A 24,846-nucleotide genomic window follows, 5' to 3' on the forward strand; every position below is an offset into this window, starting at 1 on the left:
CTTTGTCTCTCTTTTTCAGACATCACTCACCACCAGGTTTGCACAGGAGGCCTTTGGGAAGCAGTACAAACAAACCATCGGCCTGGATTTCTTTCTGAAGAGAATAAGCCTTCCAGGTGAGACACCTTCATAATCTTTTGGGAGTGCTCGCTTGTCCGGAGACTCAGCACGGACATGCGTGTTGCACAAGCACATAGTGTCAGACTGCAGACTTGTTAATTCAATACTGAGAATATGTATTTGGCAAGATTGTACTTAGACTGACTGGCTTAACTGTTAGTGGTTGTTTATAATACTGTATCGACCTTAAGGCTTTGGATGTTTGTGTGTACTTAACATTATCAGTGTTAAAAAGATCCAGAATATTAACAAAGAGGCCTGTTGTTCCACCATCACTTTCTGTCATATTTTTATTTCTCATATTTTCTTGTCCTACCATTTCCAGGCAGAGTTTGTTCTTCAGGTTAACTCAGGAGCTGAATGTGTCTTTTCTGGTAGCTCCTCATTGTAGAGTGTCTGCCACTTCTCAGACTTATTCACTCTGAAAGCTCTTCTCTCCAGAGCAAACAGCACACTTTTTTTTTGACTCCACAAGGCCAATGGACAGCTTATGTCCAAATGGGCGAGCCTTGCTCATAATTCTGTGGGCACAGTACAGAGTAAATACATTAACATTTTATATCCATATCACTGATCCCCAAATTCAACTGATCTTTGTCCTGCACCACATAAAACATTCATGTTCTTATTTGTTTATGTTGAAACCGCAGAAATAAAGCCACACTCTGTGTCCCCATTAGATCTGTAAAATAAATGTTTATTGACTAATGCTATATTTAGACGAAAGCACTCCATTTTTACTTCCTACCATGTGAAATGGGGATTTTCAGCATTTTAAATGGCATTTCTAAAACTCTGCCAAGGCCTAAGCTCCAGAAATCTGCAAAGTGCCTTCATTCTTTCATTACTAATAAAACAACATTAAGCAAGGGCAAATTAAGTGCTAAAAGTAAAAGTTATGCTGATTTGTGAGTTGGCTGAAAGATTCTATTTTGATTTTGTGTAAGTTTCAGCTTATGAGACTTAGGAGAACTAAACCCCCAAAAATGCTGTGGTGGAGTCAGGATGAAAAGAGCCAGCCATAAGCACAGGCTGGGCTCAACTCTTTAATGCAAACTCGAACAAATGCTGTTAATCGTTTGACTTCTCTTTCCAGTAAGTTTCTTTCCTGAAACAGTCACTGATCTCTTGAGTGTTAAACTGTAACCTTTGTTTGAATATAGTGTACAAACGTCTGTATCACAGGGGCAGCAACAACACTGGGTTCAACACCGGAGTTGTTAAATGGCCCATTTTCTGGGGAATTGGGTGTTGATGAGCTGATGAAGAGGAGGGTGGCTCTGCAAGCTGGGTGGTCCCAAACTTCGTTAGGACCCCCACCCTGACTTGTATTGTAAAGGTTGTGTGGCTCTCTGGGTCTCTATGGGGCTGTAAGGGTCTTTTGCAGCAAGGGGGAGAGTAGCCTATAGCCAGCATTGGCCCCTCTCACCGTGAAGGCCCAGCTTGTCAAACTTAATGTACATTTTCCAATGCAGGGAGAGGTGAGGCGAGGCCGACTGGCACACAACAGCCTCCTCTGTGTGTGCTTTCTATAACAATACCTCTTCCAGATGTCTCTGCCAAACCAATGAGGTACAGGCGGTGAAGGGGATTGACTAGAGGTGAAATTTACTTGATAAATTCTGTCAAACTCTAACTTTCAGAAGCTGCTTTGTCTCTGCGTCCGCTTCACGTCACACAAAGAGGACAGTTATCTTATCAACGTGCCTTTTTTCTGACCTTGTTATCAGTTTTAAGTTTTAACGTTTGCAAAGCATAAGCAGAAAAATGTCAGTTCTGTTGAGTCAGCATGAATCTTTGAAACATAAATAAAGCTAGTGTCCAAGCATGGTGGATGGGTGTGGATGGCACCAAGAAATCGTTATTCATTGCACTCTTCAATGTAGCTTTACATTGACACTGTATAGTCTAGATGTAGTGACTGTGAACCTCAGCGTTTCCTTCCTTCGCTTTAAAAAGGGGACTTATGAAGGGGTTGAGTCGTCCAGCCGTGTCCACAGTGTATGCTCTGCTCCCCACCGCCGCTCCAGCCCAGCGCAGGGCCCTCATCACACCAACATAAACTCCTCGCTGTCTGGTCCTCCCTCCTCCTCTTTTTTGACTTTTTTTTTCAACCACCCCTTTCATTTTCCAGAGGAAGAAAATATTCATTTGGATTTGGTTTTTGTACCCGTATTCCTCTTTCTCTCTCTCTCTGACTCTAATTCACTCCTCCTTTCTCTTTCCACAGGCATAAGGACAAGAGTCTCCTTTTCCTCTTATTTTGTGTTTAATTATTGCTATTTTCCTTAACAGCACATAATTCACCTCACTTTCCTAACTTGGCAGGATATGGCACAATGCAAACAGCTCTTCCCAGGCTAATAAGAAGTCTTTTTTTTTTTTTACTGCCATTCAGAATGTTTAAATTAGAGGGTAAGCGTACCTATTCATCCCCCCTCAATCTCTGGGCTGGATATTCTTGGATGTGAGGTGTGGGTGACCTGCCAGGCAAGAGCGCTTAGCATGAAAGATTAATCGCTGATTTATTGTTTCCATTATGTACATCAACAACATTGACTTTTATTATAGAAATTGCTCACCCAAAATACAGGCTCCAGTTACAGCTGACTCGTTATTTCCTCAGGATTATGAGCTTTGTTAAAACTGCTGATGAAAAAGAATAAAAACATCCAGAATGGAAACCCACAAATTGCAGCATTGTCAGTTTTGTTTTTTTTTGTGCTCATTTCAAGTTTATTTATTTATTTAATTGATTAGCAAACAAAAGCATTTTTAAGAAAAGAAAGCAGGAATCTAAACTCTGAAACATCTATGGCGCCTTTATAAAGCTGATTTGTACACATTTAAATGTCAGCCCTTTTTGATATTGGAGGTATTTCTGTCTCTCTTCTCCGCTGTAGGCAATTTGAACGTGACCCTGCAGGTGTGGGACATTGGAGGCCAAACGTTAGGAGGGAAAATGTTGGATAAATATGTATACGGAGCTCATGTAAGGTCACACACACAAATACACACCAAATCCTCTGCTGCCATTTTTTATTCTGCCTAACAATCATATATGCATCTCTGGTTTGTGTTGCAGCTTCCTCTTCTGCTTTCTGAACTTAAGTCTTTTATTCCTCCAACATGAAGCAAAAAGACTTTGATTCCAGTAGCCTCAGGAAGGATAGTCAATGTGTAAATGTACAAACCCACTGCTGTAGATATTTGTGAAAAAGTAATAGGAAGCACAGGAAGAATTAGTTCCCAATTCTTGTATTGGTGACTCTGCTCAGGCTTATTATTACAGTCTCCGTAGCTTCATTTAGAGCCTGCCACTCCCTCCCTCTGGAGCCAAATCATAATAAACTGTCATTTGGATTCACAGTGAGCGTAGCAGGTCTATAGAGCTTTAAAAATCAGCATATCTCTACTTTTTACAGAGTTGTTACAGTTTGATGTTTTCTGTCAGACTGAACAAATGTTGATATTACCGTACACTATAGGTCAATACTGTGAGCAATAAAAATATTCAAAAACTACATTCTTAAACATGTAAATGTATCCTAGTTTGTTTAATTGAACTTTAAAGCAATTTCAAATGAAATTATTAAAAGTAATGCCCAGTGTTTGAGCTCATACATGAAGAGAAAAATAGGCCACTAATTGATCTGTTTACTTTCATTTAATCGTTGTCCTGTGGAAAACTCAACAGTGTGTTAATTAAAATGACAGCCGAGCTCACTGTAATTTGTGTCAGTGCGTACTAGTTTGTACATGTGCCAGCAACATCAGCATCCACAGGTGTTGCTATAGACGAGTGCTATATTTCACCTCCAGAATGTCTCTTGTTTGAAGAGGCCTACTTAAAGACAAAGGTTTGTCTAATCCAAGATCTATACTGCAGCACAAGATCTAACATTTGGGCACAGGCAGGAAACTTGTCACCATATACCAGCTATATGCAAGCACACTTCTGTAATGTTTGTCTAGAGAAGCTAGACAAACATTAGTTGGAGGTTCTTTTCCATTCCATGAATGTACCTGGCTTTAAAAATAGTGAAAGTGACATGTTATGTTGGCATTTTCTGTGCCCAAATAGTGTGTACTGTATATTATCCATGTCTGCAGCACTTCCTTTACTGTCTCTCTCCTTCACAAGCAAAATGTCATACATCATTGCAACATTACGATACTTTGCTTAGGGAGTTTCTCGTCAGCGCTGTATGCCACTTTCACACCTATTGTTCAGCACGGTGCGTCCTGTAATCAATCATGGCTGTTCGGAGAGACTCACAGTAATTGTCAGAGGCCTAAGCTGTCGTCACCGACCTTGCGTGTTGTGACAGTGCGTGTCTGCCGAACAAAAAGCAACAGACACCCCTTCAGTCGTGTTGCATCATGCAGTAAAAGGAGAGACATTTACCTCTACTCACGTTAATTTCCAGCAAAAGTTTAAGTAGTGATAGCAGATAGTGATAGCTATGTGATTATTTGTCTTGAATCATGCCAACAGCTCTTGTATCTGTGTTTACTCTTTGATTAATTAATGTGTTCATTGAGTGTTTGCTCAAACATGGCTCTGGTGTTGTTGCATGAGTGTTTCTGCAGTGCATACAGTGTTGAGGATTACATCATTCATTAGCTCAGATAGAAACAAAACTGGGACCTGTTAATGTACAAACCACAATTTTCATTTAAAAACAGATCCATGTGAATTCACACAATCTTACTTAGATCATAATAGTACTGAACCTACCTCAGATTATGTGTGAGTGAGTGTGTCCCCTTCTATGTGAGTCTGTCCCCTACTCTAAGAAGAGGAGCAGTGCCACCTACTGTTCCCTTGCTCCCTCAGTATTACTCTTGCTAATATGAATGAATATGAGGTGCATGAATATGAAATTAAGCTGTGTACTCACATCCAGTATCTCCCAGTGAGGGAGTGTGGAGGTGAGCTTCTCAAATCAAAGTCTGAGGACTGTGTCAACATTATTTCTTTTATGTTTTTCCAACGCAGGGGCTTCTCCTGGTTTACGATATCACTAACTACCAGAGCTTTGAGAATCTGGAGGATTGGTTCAGCATGGTGAAGAAGGCCAACGAGGAATCTGATATCCAGCCTGTTGTCTCCCTGGTTGGGAACAAAAGTGAGAATTACACATAAATAAACACACAAACACAGATAAACTCCTTGTTTTTCAGCAGGGAAGAAGCGTTACAGTACTTAGTTGTGTAGTCTATCAAGTTTGGAAATTGCTACACTTTAATTTCTACTAAGTAGCTGCAAATTATATTAGGTTATCTTATATTTATTGGACTGAGTTTTTCTCTATTCATTTCACCCTGACACATTTTTCATTTTGCGTGTCTGTGTTTGAGTGTGGAGGAGTGAGTGTTTGATGGTAGCAGACGTGTTTGTTAGAGCACCAGATAACTGATCGGTGTGATAAGCCAGTTGATAAGAGAGTGAGGTTTTGGAGCGATGGGAATGCTGATGTTTGTGAACTCTGGGGAGTCACTGACGATGATTTAAGATCCCCGGCAAACGGACCTAGGGCACCGCTTATCTGTGCCCCCCCTCCCTCCCAGTCAGTACCGTCTGGCCCCCCCCAGCCCGAGCCTGGGGTCCTGTCCCGAGTTGTTGGTTAAGGAGAAGAACTCGACGTTAACCAGACGGTTCTTCTCCTATCAGCCTGCACCCATCCACCCATCTCCAAAATAAAGAGTAATAATGATGACTCTTTTTAAACATCCCCTTGACAGATGTGGAGTCATGGCTGCCGCCGTGTTATTGTAAAGTTGGGCGTTGGTGTGTGTGTGTGTGTGTGTGTGTGTGTGTGTGTAATGGTGACTGTTCACCTTCCCGGGCGATGATGAACGGTCAACAGAGTGGTGCCTGCACACAGGAAGCTCTCGCTAATGTTACTCAACAGGGGACCACAGGTCACGGTTTAATTCGCCTGTCTAGAGCAGATTCTCTTGTCTTTGCATCCTTTGCATCTCCTAATGCCCTGGCTTTAACGGTGGGCGCCTCTGTATTTAGGCTAGGTTTTGGGTTGTGTGGGTGAGTGTGTGTACTGTAATATTTAAGTAGTGTTCATCCCGCTGTCAGGCTCCTCACCCCCACACTCGCACAGTCATTCTCCCCCTAATGGCTCTATTGCTGAGAATGGCCCATGTGTTTTTTCTGTTCCTACAGGCTGAAAAAAAGAAAAACAAAATCCCACACAGATTGCCCCCGCTAGGAGCAATCAATTACCTTGTGAGACTCTTTGAACCCTCTCATGGACTCTCATGGACTTTTTTTCGGGGAGCTTGAAGAGAGTTAGTCTAGTTATCTAGCTGGAAATGTCCACACCTACATTTTTGTTTTACTTTTACGTCTCCCAACTCTATCTGAGTGTTTTTTGGGGGTGTTTGCTGAAGAGCTTCTAACCATTTTAAGTATTGTAGCATTTTTGTTTTTTCTCCAACTTGAATACTTAGCACACATGAACAATATGAATACATAGCATTCTTTTGGGAGCGGAGTTTAGATTTCTTTTAAATGGTTCCCATGATGTTGGACTGAGTGAGGCAATATGTTTGTGACAACCGAAATAGAAGTACAGACATAACAAGGAGCTTATAAAAACACTACAGATTTATGTCTCTATGAGGGCTTGTCTTAGGGGAGTTTGTGGTGTTTCACCACTCCGATTATTTTAGTGTTTCCACTTAGATAAACTTAATGTGAACACTGGCTGTAGATGTCATGTGCATAGTAGTACTTACTGTAGTTGCTGGTTAGAGCAGAAAGAGTTATACATATGCAGCTGTGGAGGCTACAATCAAATGTGACTCTGTTTGGCTTACTAACAGTAGATGTGCTACCATATACATTGAGCTTAATTTTCCTGAATTACCCTGTGCCTGCCTTCTAGTTTAATTTGAACACTGTCTTCTTTAACCAGTGTACGGTAATTGAGCCTATGGACCAGACTGGTTTATTAATGATGCTGTCCCCTCCTCTCCTTACCCTGGCCTGACTGCCCTCCTGTGCCATGTCACTGCTGGGGAACAACCTTTCCTTTCTTTGGCTTAGCATGGCCGGCTGGGGTTAAGTGTGCTTGTTAAGCATCAGTATGCTGCACCCCCATGCCCTCTACATGCTGCCCAGAGCCCTGTTAAATAATGGCACCACTTGTAACAATTCAGAGAGGAAGCCAATGAAATGTTTTATTGAGGGCACACATATGCGCACACAATTATTTATGCAACTGCACGCACACGCACACACAGACACTCACAGGGAAACGTGCACTTTGGTGAAGCGACACACTTGTGGAGTTTCTGGGAACACATGGGCAATGGAAGAATGCTAAGCTCTTGGTCTGTCTAAACATACTATAACTGTTTATTACAGCGCAGCCCAGTGTAACACCGTATGGTACACAGGAACCTCTCAAGAGAAATGTTGGCTTGTTGCGCAGTCATCTCCTCCACCACTTGAGTGTTTCATTTTTAGTAGACTAGTAAGTGCTGTGTGTTTTGAAAGAGATCCAAACGATAAATTCTGTTGCTCTTTGCTTAACAACAGCTGCATTTGGCCTGTTCATGACTGTTTGCCTTTTAGATCAGATCATTGTCTGATGTCACTGATATAAAAAATATGGCACACTGTTAGCAGTCCTAATCCATATTTCGCATGTTTTTGTGTGTTGTACCATACACATATTATCATTGAATGGGGCCATGACCATTTTAAAATGGCTTATGTTACTGTTTGAAATTAGAACACATATTTCTTTGTAGACATTAAGCCTGTGTCGTTTATCAAACCAATTTGTTTTTATTAAGTAGGGATCACAGGACCCCTGCTCGCTCCCCACCCATCACCTTCCCATTGCTAGCGCTCTCTCCCTCAGGAACTCCAGAGCATCCATCATGGGCTTGTACAGCCCTTATTTGGGTGACTTAAATGGGTTCAGTTCTCTTAACCCCTCCTCATCACTCATGGCTTTTTGCTCAGAGGTTCTAACACTGTTCACTGCCGATCCACTCAGGTCTGCCATGGGAAATGTTCCCTTCTGTAGGGAGATAAGGTCCCTGCATGAAGAGAATTTGCACACTCAATTATGTCTTCCCTGTCTTTCTCTTATGCTCTGTTTCTTTTTTCCCCTTTCTTTCTTCTTTAAGTCTTTATCTTGTGCCATCTCTCAAACACACTTGCACATTCATTTTCATCCCTGTGCAAACATTAACTCTTTCAATCACACACTTAGACCTACTCCTAATGCTTATCTCTCACATGTGTAGACTAACACTTCTGCTGTAGCTGCTTTTACTTACAGTAATGTCTTTTCATTGGCTCCTTGTCTCTGTTGTGTTAAACAACATGCATGTGTTTGCTTTCTGCACGCTATGGCAGATCTCACCGCATACCGCTACCCGTCGCACTTCTCTCTCCCCAGTTTTCCATCCAGCCATGTGAAAGTTAAAGCAAAACATGGATCTCCCCTAACTCTTGATTCTCGCGAAGCATGACCTTGCCACCAACATTGTTGGTCTTGAGTTGTTTGGCCTCTTGGCAAGGCCTCAGGTGTAGTTGAAGCCTTCCCCCTCCCCAGCTCTCTCACCCCCGTCACCTCCCTGCCCCTGTAAAGCTGCCACAGTTCCTGTCTGTTCAGTACAGGCCTGCACATTTCTTAATAGAGAGATGCTCAGAAGTCCAGGAGCGCGGAGGAGCTCAATGCGCTTCTGTTTTTGGTTTAGCTCAAAAATGTTTTTCCTGGCTCAACCCACTCGTACTTAGGTCCTCTTACAACAAACTAAAAGGTCCTAATTGCCCCCAAGGGAAAGGTTTAGCCACAATAGACATGTGGTGGGACAAAAGCCCAGTACTCTTACTCTGCACCCTCACCCCTCCCCAGATAGAAGGGATGAACACGTCAGCAGTGTCTGTTTTGCACTGTGGGTAGTGCGACCACAGGTTTGACACTGTAAAACATTATATATACAGTATATAGACCTAGTAAGGCATGGTGTATGGTTGGGTAAAGATCTGGAATGTTTACAGTTTACAGCAAATCCAGTGTTTCCTGTTTCTCTTCACATTTTATTAAAGGTAAAGGGTCAGAACAGACGTGTGTATCAAATTGTCTCAGAAACCGCACTGACTGTAGCCTGCTGTCTTTCTCTAAGTCTGGAAAAGATGGGAAATAGAGATTCAGGTTACAACAAGGATACAGAGGGATGATTGAAGAATTACAGCTGTATTACACTGCGGCTGATAAGTCAGTGTAAAATCACAGCTGCAGATGCTGAGATGTGTGTCCAGCAGTGATGAAGAAATACTTTCTATGGTTTGTTTAAACCTACTCAGGTGGCTGATAGGTGGTCTTTCCCACACAGAGCAATGCAACTCCTTGCTAAATGAACTAAATGCTAAGATTTAATTGTAACAACCGTTTGACCCAGCTCTGGTCCCTACACTCATCTCGCTTGACTCTCATGCCTGTCGAAACATGGAAAGTCCTCATTCATTTTAGCCATCCATAAAGCAAATATTGTTGCACATGCAGTAGATGATCAGTCTTCGCATACCTTCTTGTGTGGCAAGTCATGGGCCATTTGAGTTGCACAGCACAGCTTAGCCACCTGACCTGAGTGCAGCCTGGAACCCTCATCATGCTCAGGCTGTACTTTATTTCTCCGCTGCTCCACAACATTGATCTAGAGGAATTTCTGGAAGGGGCCTTGCTGACACAGGGTTGGGTAAATAACCGATTGATCTGGATCCACAGGCATATATTATAAATATATGTGAAATATCAACATAGTTTTTCCCTAATTTTTTGCTAAATCTACTTTTTTGTGGTGTGAGATATTACATCACTGTCCTTGCACCATGCCCCTGCTTCAGGTTTTAACTTAGTCGATGTTTGCTCAGGCAGTTGTGAGCAGAACACACATTTCCATGTAACAGTTCACTGCTGTGGCTTGAAGTTGAATATGTAGGCCCGTCCAACGCATCATTGCTCATAGGAAGACTTTGTAATTATGAATAGACTTATAATGATGCGATGAGTACAATTACGAGGGCTCCCCTGTGCTCCGTATGATTATTATAGCTCATAGTTACGCTGCCGTCTCACAGAGGCATGTATTACTGCTCGCCCATAAAAGACCACTTAGTTTAACAGCGACAGGAGAGCTTGGAGGACATGGCCAGTGAAACCCCGGGCAGCGTCTTGTGCGGTCGGCTCAGAACTGGGCCTTTTGTTCACTTTTCACGAGTCCTGGGAGCCCGTTAACCCAGCCTGCAAGGCCCTCAGCCCCATGTTTTACCGTAGCAGTGACAGCCCGGCACTCCAGCTCTCTCCCTGCCTGTAGAGCTACTGCTGGACACTCTGTTTTACATTCCCTGACCGGGGAGGAAGACCACATTGTTTTACCAGCCGCTGTGGAGTATCTGATTATGTTTTAAAGTGTGAATGCGTGTGTGTATATGAGCATGTGTTTGCACGTGTGTGTGTCTGCACATCGTTTCATGAAGAACGATCAAATGACAAGATGAGCTGTGATCAATGAGCTGTCGACAGAACACTTCTGACCTAGTGGAAAGCGAGTCCCCTGACGGTCCCGGCCCGTTTCAGGCCACCGGGGCAGGGCGCCGCAGCACAAAGAGCGCTCTGTCTCTGTCAGGATCCCCCCGAGGACTCCTGCACGGGCCCCCCTCACCTCGACAACACCAAGCTACTAACAGCACTTCATCTGTCTGTACTCAGAAAAGTCATGATAATATTATTAACTTACCTTCAAGCTTTAATATATGGAATATTTCTAATTATTCCAGCACAAGTTGAATTCTCATAGATCCAGTTATACAATGTCCAAAGCCATCAATAGCAGTATAGAATTGGCTACAGATTGCTGAAATATTATGCAGCTGTACTGATGCAGGAATTATGATTTCCTCAATTGTAAGGGTCTGTTAAAGCCAAGCGTAATATTCAAATAATTTTCAGTTTCAGGTACTTTTGCATTAAATTTAGATGTTCCAGTCCTCTGAAAATAAACATTGCCTCCTGTAAACAATACCTACACTGTTAAGGTCTAATGAAATGTGCCGTTTGCATGGTTACTTGACTTTGACTGAATGACTGCATAGTGTCTTATGAGTAAAGAAAACACATTTTTTTCTGTGACACCTCTGTATGATACTGTATTTGAGAAAAATTACATTATGTTGTCCATATTTTAATGCAGGTAGCGACTTATCACTTCCTTCATATTTCAAAATGCTCCGTTTTAATGAGCTCTCTCCATGTCATGTAAACCAGTTGGACCCAATCATTTAAATGCTTCACATAAAATCCACTAGTCATTTTGTTTTACTAGGCACTTGTGCTGTGAAAGTTAAATCAATGTCTAATTCAATCAGGCATCACACAGAATGATTCATTATAGTTTTACTGACTTTTTAAGCTAGTAAAGGTTTCCCTGTATCTTGTACCAGAAAATTTAAGGGTAAATAAAATGTCACCTGTAATAAATCTTTCCTGTTCGCTATCAGACTTTTTTCAACAGAAATTATTCAGCTGCTCTTCCAGATTCCTGCAGTTTAATATTAACTTGAATAATAAAGTGTTGACTTAGTTTTATTTCTGGTAGCATTTTTTTTGTAGTTCAGGTTGGTGGTGGGATATATGACAACTTACTAACCACACTGAGAAATATGGTAGACAGCGTTTTTGACTGAATGCTTCACTGTAATGTGGGTGACTTGGACCTTAAAGTTAACCTGTGGAGTTTGTGGCCACTGTTGAGCATTGTTTTGATGTACGGGTCATCGTATTGTTTGTGTCTTGTGCTCTACCAGCACATGCATGAGAACCCATATCAGTGCCACAAGCTCAGGGGCAATATCAGCATATCAGGAGTTGTTGGCAGTAATGTGCCTTTAAAGGTGGCTGTGCGCCAATAAAGCAAGAGGGCCACAAACTGACCTAAACAATGCAGGTTTCCAAATATTAAAAAAAGTTTTGCAAATGTTTTAGGGAAGGAAAGGCATTCACCATGTTTGCAAGGCCTAAAGGATAAACACAATGTGTAGATGAGAAACACTGAATGTAAACAAAACCATGCTTGTTTATAATTAAAATTCTACAATGTACTTTTTAAATAGAAAACATTTTATTTTGGGTGATATTAAAGCAGAATTGTACTAAAATTTTGTTTTGAAAAATACTTTCAATGCAAAACAGTCACATCAATGTACAGATCCATACATAATAACTTGCCTAAAATGGGCTAAGAACAGAGACAATGAATAAAAGGACTAATTTACTGTACCATAGATTTTACAATAGTGTTGAAACCAGCCAGCGATATCAAATTCCTCAGTTTGCAGACTACTGTATTTTCTGGGGCAGAAAACACGAAGACCTTCTTTCCCATCTTAAGGATAGACAGCAGATTATGTCTTGTGATCTGAGATAATGATTGCAAGATGAACTTTCAAATAAGTTTGCAGAGATGTGACAGATGTTTGCTCAGAATGGCTTTATGGATGAAAAATATACCAATGACTCTGTCGATGTGTGGACAGAGATGGCCGGCCAACTCTGGAATGGAAAGCAGTGGTTTTAATTTGGTAACAAATCTCATCACGCCACGATAAATAGAGTCCAACATGTGAGGACATTGTGCTGATGCATTCATGTACAAGGCTGCTGTGAGTACAGAACTGACGACGTTGTTCTTATGTCATTTGACTTTTAAAGCAGAGTGCAGCAGCAGAGACTCACAAAACCCCATTCAATGTCAGAGTTTTTATTAAACTTAGTGGTGCCCGGTGAACAATGTGCTCAGACAGTTGTAAGTCATTTCATTAGGAGTTGGACTTGGTTTGATAATCCTTGCCCTCACTATACAGTCTGAATTGGTTCATGGTTGTCATTGAGGGGAAACTGAGGCAAACCCTCTTAACAGGATCTTAAAGGCATAGTGTGAGGTAATGCTGGAAGTGATAGGTTCTCCCCTGGGGTTGATTAGGCTCAACCCTGTAACTTTCACTTAATGTGATATGACCCCTCAGAGCCTCCAAGTCTCTGACAACACACACACGCCCGACCATTACTACCGCACATACACACAGTTCACACATTCCACCCTCAGCCCTCGAACTCCCCGCTGCACCAACTGCTGTTTAGTTTAAAATGAGGCTGCCGGCAATTAACTGTGTTATGTCAAGCTTATTCTCTGGTCCTAAATTGGTCCCCAGCAACCGACTCGGTAGAACAGCAAGTAGGTGTCTCTGTTATCACAGCATGGTTTTAAAAAGCCCACTGAGGATCACACAGTGCAGTGTAGGATTTCGGTCGGCTTGTTGTTTTGTCTTGGCAACATGTGTTGGTGAACTCTAAAGGCCTGTTACTGTTTCAGTGAGAATAACAATAGAATGTGTCTGGAAATGCAAAAGGTACATTGCCAGTAACTTTTTGGTTCTGGTGTGAATTTTCCCCTTTAAAGCAAGAGTGTGTAACTTTTTAAAGAAGAAATAACACAAATCATGAAATGAAAACTTTTTTTAGTCATCAATAGAACCAGTAGATTATGGTGGCCAATGTTAACAACTTGCTGCCTTAATGTTTTTGTCTACCTGTGCTACTGTTATGCTATGTTTTAGCATTAGCATTATCCAGTAATTGTCACTTGGTTAACCTGGAATCTTGGTTAATTTGGAAACCTGGTTAAACATTATCCAGGTTTCTGATCATGTGCATGCAGGTGTGTCTTAATTCCTCAACATCTCAGTCACTAATTTCTCTACCAACAGAGAATGTTCACAAACCTGGATAAACTATTTACATGCCAAAGTATCTCTGTTTCTTATGGAGTATTCCAGCTATCATATCCAGATTTCTCAAAACCAGGATAAGCTGTTTACATGCGCAAAACATAACTCAGATGCTCAAAAAACCTGATCATAACCAGGATACCCGTGCACATGTAAACACACTCATAGTCTCACTTTAAGTCATCTTCTTTTCAGGGAAGTTGACAAAGCAAGGATATTGGTTTAAAAGCATGCTCTAGGCAGATCCATCCAACGAAAATCCAATCTCCTTACTAATTTCAAGTTTTTTAGTGACATATAAAACCTCTCCAAGTCTGTCTGGTTTCAGATTATCAGGTCTGCCAGTGAAATTATTCTTTCCATGAAGGAGCTAAGCTGACATCCCCAAAGACACAAACTTGTGGAGAGGAACATCCATATTTTCTTCTCATTTGGTTGTGTTCCCATTTATGTATTAGGTCACCGCAATAACAAACCAGTTATTTACGGTAAAAGCCTAATTTATCCGCCAGATATTAATCTCTAACTGTTGTCTTGTAATTTACTGCAATGACAGGCAGACCTTTTAAATAAACACTGCTGGTGACCAGAGCGAGGGAGGGCTATCGCTCTTGACGAGTGATGATCCCTTCCACTATCTCCATGTGCTCGGAGGCCTAAACAGTTTATTTCGTGTTTGCAGTCACTTCCTAGGGGTTGTTAAGCTGATGTACAGTTTGACAGAAATGGAGGGAAACCAGATCATCGGAGGAAGATTGTTTTGACCTGATAAGTAGAAATGGGTACATTAGGGAGAAAAATGGAGCAAAACACTGAAACTGTGGGATTAGTCTTGTATTCAGTTTATACAGACAGATGCCACATGCTGCAAAATTCTTATGTGTGAGAATTTGGGCCCACCTACAGTATTATGTTGTGACTAAAAGGAGCTGCGTACTTGTTCCCAAATCATGAACTGTACCAAGAATATGCACAAAATCTATTGTCTTTTTATGCATATTGGTGTAGTTGTCCAGTAGAATATATGTTGACAAAGTAAGGTCCATTTAGTAGATGTTCTGGGGCTTTCATTCATATCATATGATCTTAAAGTTTGCCCAGTTGTCATGGAATTGTAGATGATTTTTAATGAGCACTTTAACCTTAACATGTTCAGAAGACAATGGAAATTTGGACGGAGATTGGATAGGATATGGAGACTAAATCTGCAGCCGCCTGCTACACATCATCTGACACTTCAATTCATTTTTACTCTTCATATTGCTGATATATCAACTGACGTCACTGCTTACATAACAACTGACAATTATTTACAGTGAGCTATCTCTGGCGCTTCAACTTTAACTGAAATTTCAAATGCCTTCATCGTTTACGGTTTAATTGACATTTCAACTGCTTTTATTTATTACACTTACACCGGAAATTCAACTGCTTTCAGTGCTTACTCTTCAAATGTTAGTTCATCTTCTTTCAGGGCTTTTAAACTGAAAATTCAACTACCTGCAGTGCTTAAACTTGGAACTAAAATTTCAAATGCCTTTAGCGAGTACACTTCAACAGACACTTCACTCTTTCATTGCTTCAAGTGACACTTCAACTGCTTTAAGTGTTATAACATAAACTTCAACTACCATACAACATCTCACATGCAAACAATTAACATTAACACTATTAACTTGTTTACAGGGTTTGCACCTGCACTGTTCAGCATAAGCAAGCACACACATTTCGCCTCTTCTAGTTTTATTACTGTTATTTGAATTTCTCTGTGGCCTAGTTCTAAATTTCTCCTCCCCTTGATGCACATACCCACAGGCAGCATTCAGAAACCTCACTCACTTGTACATCTTTTTTTACTTACAGTAACGTGCCTTCCTTAGCTCCCTGAGCCACTATGTTAACGTTGGTTAATCTGACTGTGACACATGATTGATAACCTTTCCCAAGTGTGCAGGATCCAAAGGATTAGCCGTGTTTACTTCTAGTAGCATGCTGGGTACCTCCGCTGTTAATGACTGGAATTAATAACCTGCTGACGCCTATGAGACAGCTATGTTTATGCACGGGCAGAGACATGACAGTCTGCCCTGGACATTGAGTAGTTGTAAAAGTGTATGCCCTTGCCCAGAAAGGTTTGTGTTTATATGTCACTTATGATGATGGTAATATTCGTTTTAGTCTAAAATTATTCTTTCCAAATGTATTTTTTTTTGTCGCTGTGGATTGGCCTTTAACATTTTTGGGTCATATGACTTACTGAGCTATTTATAATACAGGATTAGTACAGTGTTTACATTTCTTCCCCGCTATGTATCTGTCTCTCTCTTTCTCTGCTTCTGGCTTTATTCCCCCCCTCCCCTACACACACATACACACACACACACACTAAGGGGCATGAGAACGGGGTAAATCCATGACAACTTCAATGAAACCTCATACAAAGAGTAAAACTCGGGGGGACGAGAGAAATGCAACACCGTACAGTAGCCTGACCTCCTCCAGCTACCATAGACATGTAAGCACCAGATACCGGGCGTGGCTGCCTTTCCGCACAAAGCCAGAAATAAAGAGCGAAGCTATTGCTTTCAGCAGCAAGACCCCCAGGTGACCTTCCTCATCGACCCCAGTGTGACCCCATAGTGAGGAAGGAGAGAAGCAAAGTGCCTGGTATCACTGCACAGGAGTCGAATGCACATCACAATAGCTAAAAACGAAGGCGCTGTCATTGTGTGCTCACAGTAAATCAGCATGAAGGTGACAGTCCCAGTTCTTGGGCCTGTGTGCCCACCTGAAAGGCCGGCACACTCATAAGTCAAACTGATTTCTCCATCTACACTCTCACTGTGAGTGTAGCCTGAAGACTTTGGTCATCCACGTATTGTTTCTTAAGCATTTCTCCACAGCTGGGCTGGTTTGTCTGTTTCAGGTCAAATAGAGGTTCATGGCTTTGGGGTTCAACTGTACTAGATTTACACTGAGGAATGTGTCGCATCAAGCTTTAATACCAGCTGGGAATGGAAGCTCGGGGCTACTGAATTGATCGTTTCTGCTCTCAAACCTCATGCAATGATTCCTTCCATGAATTAAAAAATACAGCAATCATTAGACTCTGCAGCTGGGTTTGAAAGCAACATAACAATTGAATTATGCTTTGTTTTCACATGCCTTTATGTGCACTACTCTTGTACACTAGGCAGATCCCCTTCCATCTTAACTTAAGTGTAAACAGTTATCTTTTCTGTTTATGTTCAAATACGTGACAGTTAACCCTGTGAGAATGCTGTATAACCACTGTATAAATCTATCTACCTATTTTCTTTAAGTTTTCTCACATGCCATGCTGTGTTTCATCCACAGTCGACATGGAGCACATGAGGACAGTGAAGGCTGACAAACACCAGCGTTTCTGCCAAGAGAACGGCCTCATCAGTCAGTTTGTATCAGCCAAGACGGGGGACTCGGTTAGTACCAGCTGATTCAGTAAGTCACAGTAAAAATGTGGAGTACAGAAGGACTTTGATAAGACTTACCTTGTCCTATTTTTCTTGTTATCTCTTTCTCCAGGTGTACCTTTGTTTCCAGAGAGTGGCTGCTGAGATTCTTGGTGTAAAGCTAAACAAAGCAGAAATAGAGCAGTCCCAGGTGAGTCATAATGGCATCATGGTCTTTCTCTCAAATTTCACCAACATTTCTATACGGTTGCCTCTTAAGCCACATTTTAAACGGCTTATTTGCTCCTAACTAGGAACGAAAATGTACACATTTTTTTTCTGCTTAACTAGCCGCTGTTGAGAGATCACTCTGCTCTTAAATTTAAAATTGATTGGTAAAACAGTGAAAGTAGCTGTTGATTTTTCTGGGTTACTCTCTCCTAGTGTTACGTGTAATGTTATGCCTGAACTTAAAGGAGGTCACAGTGAGTGTGTTAGGTCAAAGGGGGTCACCACACACTGTAAAGGACCTTTTGTTATGTAAACATGAGTTTGTTACGTCTGCCTCCTATGATGGTCTACCTGCCACTGACACTGCCCATCTGTAAATAGACCCACATTGACCACATTAACGCGTGAAGTCAGAGGTTAAAGGTAGGCAGTTGTAGGGGTGAGGAGGTTAGGATTGGCTGTCTGATTTATTTGGTTTATCTCCGACTGTTTTGGGCCAAGCCAGCTTGCCAGCCAGACCAAGGTGCCCAATGGTGGCAGCTGTAGGATTTACAAGGTCACCTCCCCCAGAGGCATTAATCCTGGGTCTGATATGACCAGTTGGAGCCACACTGGCTGGGTAGTGGTTGATGAGCCTGGGGGCTACAGAGAGGTCAGGACCCTCAGAGAAGGGAGAGCATGGAAGGACTGGCCAAATTCTCAAGCCCCTCTCCCATCACCAGCACTTCTGCTGACTAACTGAAAATGACCATCGACTAATGGAGCTGTCCATCTACTTTCTTCTTCCTCCCCTCCCTTGATAGCTCTGTCAATAAAGCAAAGTGCTTTAATCCAGGCTAATCAAGCAGGGTGAGAGGCTGGATCCAATCTGCTCCTCATGGAAAACAGCTAAGATTAGTTGATAGAAGCACACAAAACTTCACAGTGTGAAGTGTTTTTTTTTTTGTATATATAGAAACTTCTGATGCAGTTTCATAAGAAAAATACAGTTGTAACAATAAGGTAATGACTGACCTCATTATGGTGACCATAGCTCAAAGCAGAATAAGGAAGAAAAATAACTTTGTTGTGCACCAGCCAGTGTCTAAAATACATATGACATCAAGAGTGTTCAATACCTACACATATGTAAACTGTGATTAGCTGGCAGTATTCCATTTTCATGACTGTGTGACAGAGAGCTTTCTTATCCTCATCAATATATTTGTCAACAGTAGTTCAACCAAGATGTTTCCAATCTCAATCTCAAAGCATAACGATACCAGTCTGTTGTTGTCTATTTTATTCTATTTTTACCACGTTTTGAACACATTCAATACAACCAAGTATTATTTCCATTATCGATTAATCTTACATATTTTTCTCAATCAATTAATGTCAGAAAAGAGCAAAAAATGCTAATCACAAATTCCCATTCCCCAGCTCAAGTGACGTTTTCAAATGTTTTGTTTTGTCTGAGCAACAGTCTAAAAACCAAAGATATTCAGTTTGCAATGATATAAAACAGAGAAAAGCAGCAAAATCCTCACATTTAGGAAGCTGGAACTCAGGAATGTTTGGCATTATTAGAATAGTTGCAGATTAAATTTCTGTTTATTGACTAATAGACTAATTGACTAAAGGAAAGGAAAGTAATCTCTATAGTTAATTTTACATCTAGAAAAAAACACTGTATACAAATTCTTAAAAAGACAACATTGGTCTATAATGTTGGAGCTGTGAAGAAATGACACACTGAGTTTGTGTCATAGATATATAGACGAGGCTTTGAGCAGGTCATGGCTCTGGGTCTAGCCGTGGGCCCAGCAAAGCCTCATTATCAGCTGTCAGCTTTAGAGAGCTGAACATGAGGGTCACAACCCCTGACAGTATTATATCTGCCTGGCAGCCCTCTCCGTCATGGTCCTCTGTCTGTTGGATCAGATAGCGAGGCCACGGATCACTCACTGACTCCGACACCAGGCTTCGGCAGCTCGTTAATCAGACAGCCAACCAGGGCCTGCTATTCAGCCATGTGGTCTGTTCTTCGGTGGTTAAAAGGTATAAAGATTTTAATAAAGAGACATCGCACATTGGTCAGAAAAATTAGATAAAGTGGCTAAAAGACCCAGAGGAACAAATACAACTGGGTTATATCGGCAACATAAAATTAGATCAGTGTACCGCTGAGGAATTACTGATTACTTTAATGATCAGGGATCAGGCACACCTTCACTTCTTTGGCTCTATCAATGATAATTTATTCATACCTAGAAATAGGAAAGCTACATACTATCAAATGTGAACAATTTACTGTAGTGCCAAAACGAGTGGTCGATTAATGGATTAGTAGATCGATAGAAAATGAATCGCCAACAATTTTGACAATCTAATAATTGTTTAAAATGTAGACAGTATAAAGCATTTTCTAGATTCTATTTGTCAAAAGTGATTTTTTCTTTATATGATAAACTTATATGATTATCTTTTGGATTGTTAAATCCAAAACCATCACATCGGGCTCTGGGAAATCAAGATGGGCATTTTTCATGAGTTTCTTCATTTTATCAACTAAACGATTAATCGAAAAAATAATCAACAGATTAAACGATAATGAAAATAATTGTAAGTTACAGCCCTAATTTACAGTGTTTTAAGTTCATTTTAAGTTCAATGTGAGATGTTTGGGTTATAGTTTGATTTTTAATTTGAAAGTTAAAGTCGTAATTTTGGCTTAAAGATGGATTTTTGGCTGTGCTAGTTATCTGTACACATTGATGTCATGCTTCACTTTTTTTTTGTCTGTTTCTGACATTTTTTGTTCATTTCTCTCACTCTGTAACCCTCTCCTCATCCTTTCCTATCCATTTTCCTCACCCTATTTGTCTTTGGTCTCCATTCTTCTCACTCTTCATCCTCTCATCATCCTCTCCCATGCCTTGGTCCATGTCCTTTTGCTTTCCTCCATCTCTCCACTGCTCTGATGTGTTGAACCTGCTCAGAGAATTGTGAAGGCTGAGCTGGTGGACTACCCACAAGATGAAGGCCCAATTAAACAAGACAACAACCAGCAAAGCAAAATATGTTCTGTTCAGTAGTTGGAAGTACGTCTCCACAGTTAGACAGATATAATAACAGTTGCTTTGTAGTTGTAGTAAATATCGCAGTCATGATGGATGTATTTGGTGCCTGTGGTAGAGAATGTAGAGAAACCCACCAGACTAATAGAACCTAATAACCCCTCCTCTGTTATGTTGTGTTATCATAGAGTTGACAGTATTTTGCTAAAGTGTCTTAGGAATCTAAACTATTTGTGTTTGGCTGAGTTGGTTGAGAGTGATGTAGTGAGAAAAACCTCCATGATTGAGGTAACAGAGATGACTCCAGTTTGACCTCCTGACCAGCTTGGGGCGGGTGTGCACAAATAGTTTGACCAGTGTTTTAAATCATTGCATGGGTTTTGAGCCATAGGAATAGTTTTGGGAGATATGTTTATTTACTTTATTGCCATGAGTTAAATCAGAAGACTGATGTCATGTTTACATTACATATGAAGCTACAGCCAGCAGCCGGTTAGCTTAGCTTAGCATAAAGACTTCCAGGGGTCTCTGCCAGTTGCCTGGCAACCTAATAATGGCGACAAGTCCCTGCACCTGGCCAAGAAATAGTCCGGCACACAACCCCCTGTAAAACTGCAACTTGTTTTTACACAAAAGTTTTTGTACAGATTAAACAAACGAGATATAACATATTAATCAGTGAGCTTTAGATGTGCTGATAGGTGTATTTTGTTACCGTTGGAGAGAGCCAGGCTAACCGTCCCCCCCATTTCCAGTCTTTATGCTAAGCTAGGCTAACCAGCTGCTGGCTGTAGTTTCATATTTACCGTATAGACATGAGACTGGTATTGATCTTCTAACTCTCGGCAAGAAAGTGAAGTGTATTTCTCAAGACGTCTATTCCTGAACTATTGATTTAAAAAAGTTAATTTATTTCACTGTCATGAACAGCTAATCTCATTTATAGTATATTTTCTCACTCTCTAGAAGTCTTTGTAAAGCTCTAAAATGTGGGGGACTTATCTGTGGTGTGGGTGGAGGTTACTTTAACATTTAACACTGTGATGATTTGATTCTTTGCTCGCACTGTTGTGGCAGCTTTTTAATTCCGTGTGTGTCTTTTCAGCGTGTGGTGAAGGCAGACATTGTGAACTACAGTCAGGACACTGTGGCCAGGACAGTCAACCCCCCTCGCAGCTCCATGTGTGTGGTGCAGTGACCTCCAACACACACACACACACACACACACACACACACACACACACACACACACACACACACACACACACACACACACAGTCACTCTTAAAGATGTAAAATTGTCTTCAGTCAGTATTTCTCTTTCAGGATCTTTGAGGTGACTGGATGAAATGTGAGTGTGTTCTCTGTATTCCTGTGTGTCAGTTGTATGGGTGAGATGAAGAACAGACTGCGTGGTTTCGAGGCCTTGGCCTGTAGTTCGGATATTTAGCAGGAATGATTTCTTGGGTGGTTCACCAAAAAGGAAATGGGACCTCCTGTTTTTTTTTCAAGTTTACACGCAGCTATCATTTTATTTCTGATTCATCTTAAATAACTATATATAAAAAAGACTCGATTACTTGATTTATGTGTTAGTATGAAGCTGGTTGTTTAAAGGAGAAAGACAACTACTGTAATCAGTCACTGGCAATTGAAAATATTATAAGTATGCTTTCCTCTGCCATTGCTATTAGGGGCATTTGTTTCAATGATTAGATATGCTGCAGTATATTTCTAAAGATAACACCATCAACACCTGAAATCCATCTCTGTCCCTACGACTACAAAGTGGATTCGGTGTAAAAGTTAATGACAGGGAGGTGAAACCAAATGCTCTCTCATACGATTTTTTGTGATGTTCTTTTATGTCTGTGGTGCTCCTCAGTTGAACAGGAGGGAAATAGGTGTTAAAATGCTGTAGTGGACTGAAATGAATCTCTGTTTTCAATTTGCCAATTAGGTGCTTGCACTAGCAGTGCTGTGATGTGAACTGTGTACTGTTATTTAGAAATATTTCAATTTTACAATCTTAAATCAACATTTACATTTTATATTTTTATTCTTCAGATTATATCCAAATAATTTACATCTCTTAAATAGTATCTCCATTCTCCAGATGTTTCTTGTAGAGTTTATGTTGCATTTTGATAATTTAGCTTTACATTTTCACACTGTGTGACATTCCCGGGTTCGTCCTGTTAGAGGACAATTCAGATGCCGTATTGATAAAGCTAGATGAATATGACTCAGGAAGTACCTGAGTGTTAAGCTGAGCATGAGCTGAGCTGAAATGTACCACATTTTAGTAGAGGTCTCTACATAGCCTTATTCAACTGTCCGTTATAGAACAGAAGTTTGCATTGAAGAATGGCTATGAGGCATGAAATGCTTCATAGGATCTTCATTTTAACCACATTTTAATAGCCTGTTCGACAGTATGTGTATTGTTAGAGACAGCTGAGATATTGTACGTTTAACAAGTCAAAATACTTTCTACATGATAGTGAGATTTAATGAGGTGTCCACCTACCAAAATATCCACCATGTGTGTAAAATATGTGTTTGTATAATAAAAGCAACCTCTGCTCCATTTCAAAGCTCCTTTTATTGATTAGCAATTATCAGAACGCATCCTGTTAATTCTGATCATGTAAACCAAATGTACGCTTTAAAAAAATTAAGAATGTACAGTTTAAAGTGAATGTTTAGTTGACGTTATACACCGACACAGTTTTGTGTTTCTAAATAAAAATGCTACATGGAAAACAAGAAAAGATTTGTTTGTGATATTCTTTTTGGAGTAATTAATTTCTATAAATTACAGAGTATCTGCAGGTCTTGAAAAGTCTTAAAAAGCATTGAAATTAGTTTCCTCATACCTTTAGAAGGTATTAAAAAGTCTTAAATTTAATTTACAGAAGTCTTAAATATATATTTTTTTGTCTGCTGTAGGCAGTAATGTTATAAAATGCTTTTTTATCCGATTGCGGGCTGTTGGGGGACGTTACACACCTATAAACTAAAAGTGTAATTTTTGCTAGAGTGGATTGTGTGTAGGAGGCTGTTCAATCTTTTTTTGTGGAGTTTCAGTCAGCACCTGTAGAAAACACAGTCACTCCTGCTTGCTACAGAAGCAGCAGCAATAGAAGCTCATTGTCTCATAATGGACGATTTTTGATTTTAGCTAAAACTTAAATAAACCTAAATGAATGAATCATTTTCAATTGGTTCATCAATCCATCCATTGTCTGCTGCTTATACGGGTCCAGGATGTGTTAATTCAATTAATTATATCATCAGGGAATTATTGTTCTATACTGCTGGGAAGTACTGAAAAACATGTGATAAAATATATATAAAATAATATAATAATAATAAATAATTCTACACCATATTGTCCCTACAGGTTCTTCATCAGACGTTCATACTTTGGCCGGTATTACTGTAAAACATGTATTCAACTGCATTCTATGTGGTATTAAAATGTATTTTGGTGAACCCTGCAGAATTCCTGAATTAGCAAATTATGTTAGTTTGAATAGTATAGTTTTACCAAAATATGAGCTCCATGAACATGTACAGACCTTCTCATTACTCAGCCTTTGTTAGCTTGTTACCACATTTGGGCCGTGGTTTCATTGCAATTTTTCACTCCATGTTCCACACAAACCAATAGGAACAGGCCCCGGAGGAGCTCACATGAGCGGCAGATGATGGGAACTGGACTATAGCTGATGAGGTCATTACAGATTAAGGATCCATGTGTTTGAAAGTTGACCACCTCAGAGATTCGCTTCTATACAGACTAACCTAAGTCTCCGGTAGCTAATGAGCCACCTGGTCTTTGTTCAGTAAATCTTAACTGAAACAGCCCCTAAATCCACTCTAGACAGATGACACAAATGGCTTTATAAATGGTTGTAAGCTGTATTAATTAATCACTTAAATAGTCCAGCCTTTTGTTGCTGTCACACAACTGTAAGAGGGTTCTGGTTTTGGGTTTAGTCTTTTTTTTTTTTGCTGAGTCAATGTATACTGAAACTGCCAATGTATTTAGAAGGATTAAGTGCATTCGAAACCACAGAGACAAACGAAACAAAGACAGTATCTTTACGAGACCATCTTGCATTTTATCTTCTTCTAGGTGTTGTTAAATGTCACCGTCTGTCTGTTGCAG

At 40.5% G+C, this 24,846-nt stretch overlaps 1 protein-coding gene across 2 annotated transcripts in view; it reads left to right on the forward strand.

The window, feature by feature from the left end:
- rab28 (RAB28, member RAS oncogene family) overlaps positions 1 to 23,438 on the forward strand; it is a 28,948-nt gene extending 5,510 nt beyond the window's left edge. Inside the window, exons 2-8 of one of the 2 annotated variants that reach the window (XM_044205650.1) lie at positions 20 to 116; positions 3,024 to 3,112; positions 5,123 to 5,252; positions 17,306 to 17,409; positions 17,513 to 17,590; positions 20,592 to 20,693; positions 21,775 to 23,438. In XM_044205650.1, coding sequence (XP_044061585.1) covers positions 20 to 116; positions 3,024 to 3,112; positions 5,123 to 5,252; positions 17,306 to 17,409; positions 17,513 to 17,590; positions 20,592 to 20,687 — 594 coding nt within the window. In that variant the 3' untranslated portion in view covers positions 20,688 to 20,693; positions 21,775 to 23,438. The remainder of the gene's footprint in view (positions 1 to 19; positions 117 to 3,023; positions 3,113 to 5,122; positions 5,253 to 17,305; positions 17,410 to 17,512; positions 17,591 to 20,591; positions 20,694 to 21,774) is intronic. The other variant, XM_044205651.1, reaches the window with a different exon arrangement.
- Positions 23,439 to 24,846: the final 1,408 nt, after the last annotated feature.

Source organism: Siniperca chuatsi, linkage group LG8, assembly GCF_020085105.1.
Source record: "Siniperca chuatsi isolate FFG_IHB_CAS linkage group LG8, ASM2008510v1, whole genome shotgun sequence".
Lineage (NCBI taxonomy): Eukaryota > Metazoa > Chordata > Actinopteri > Centrarchiformes > Sinipercidae > Siniperca > Siniperca chuatsi.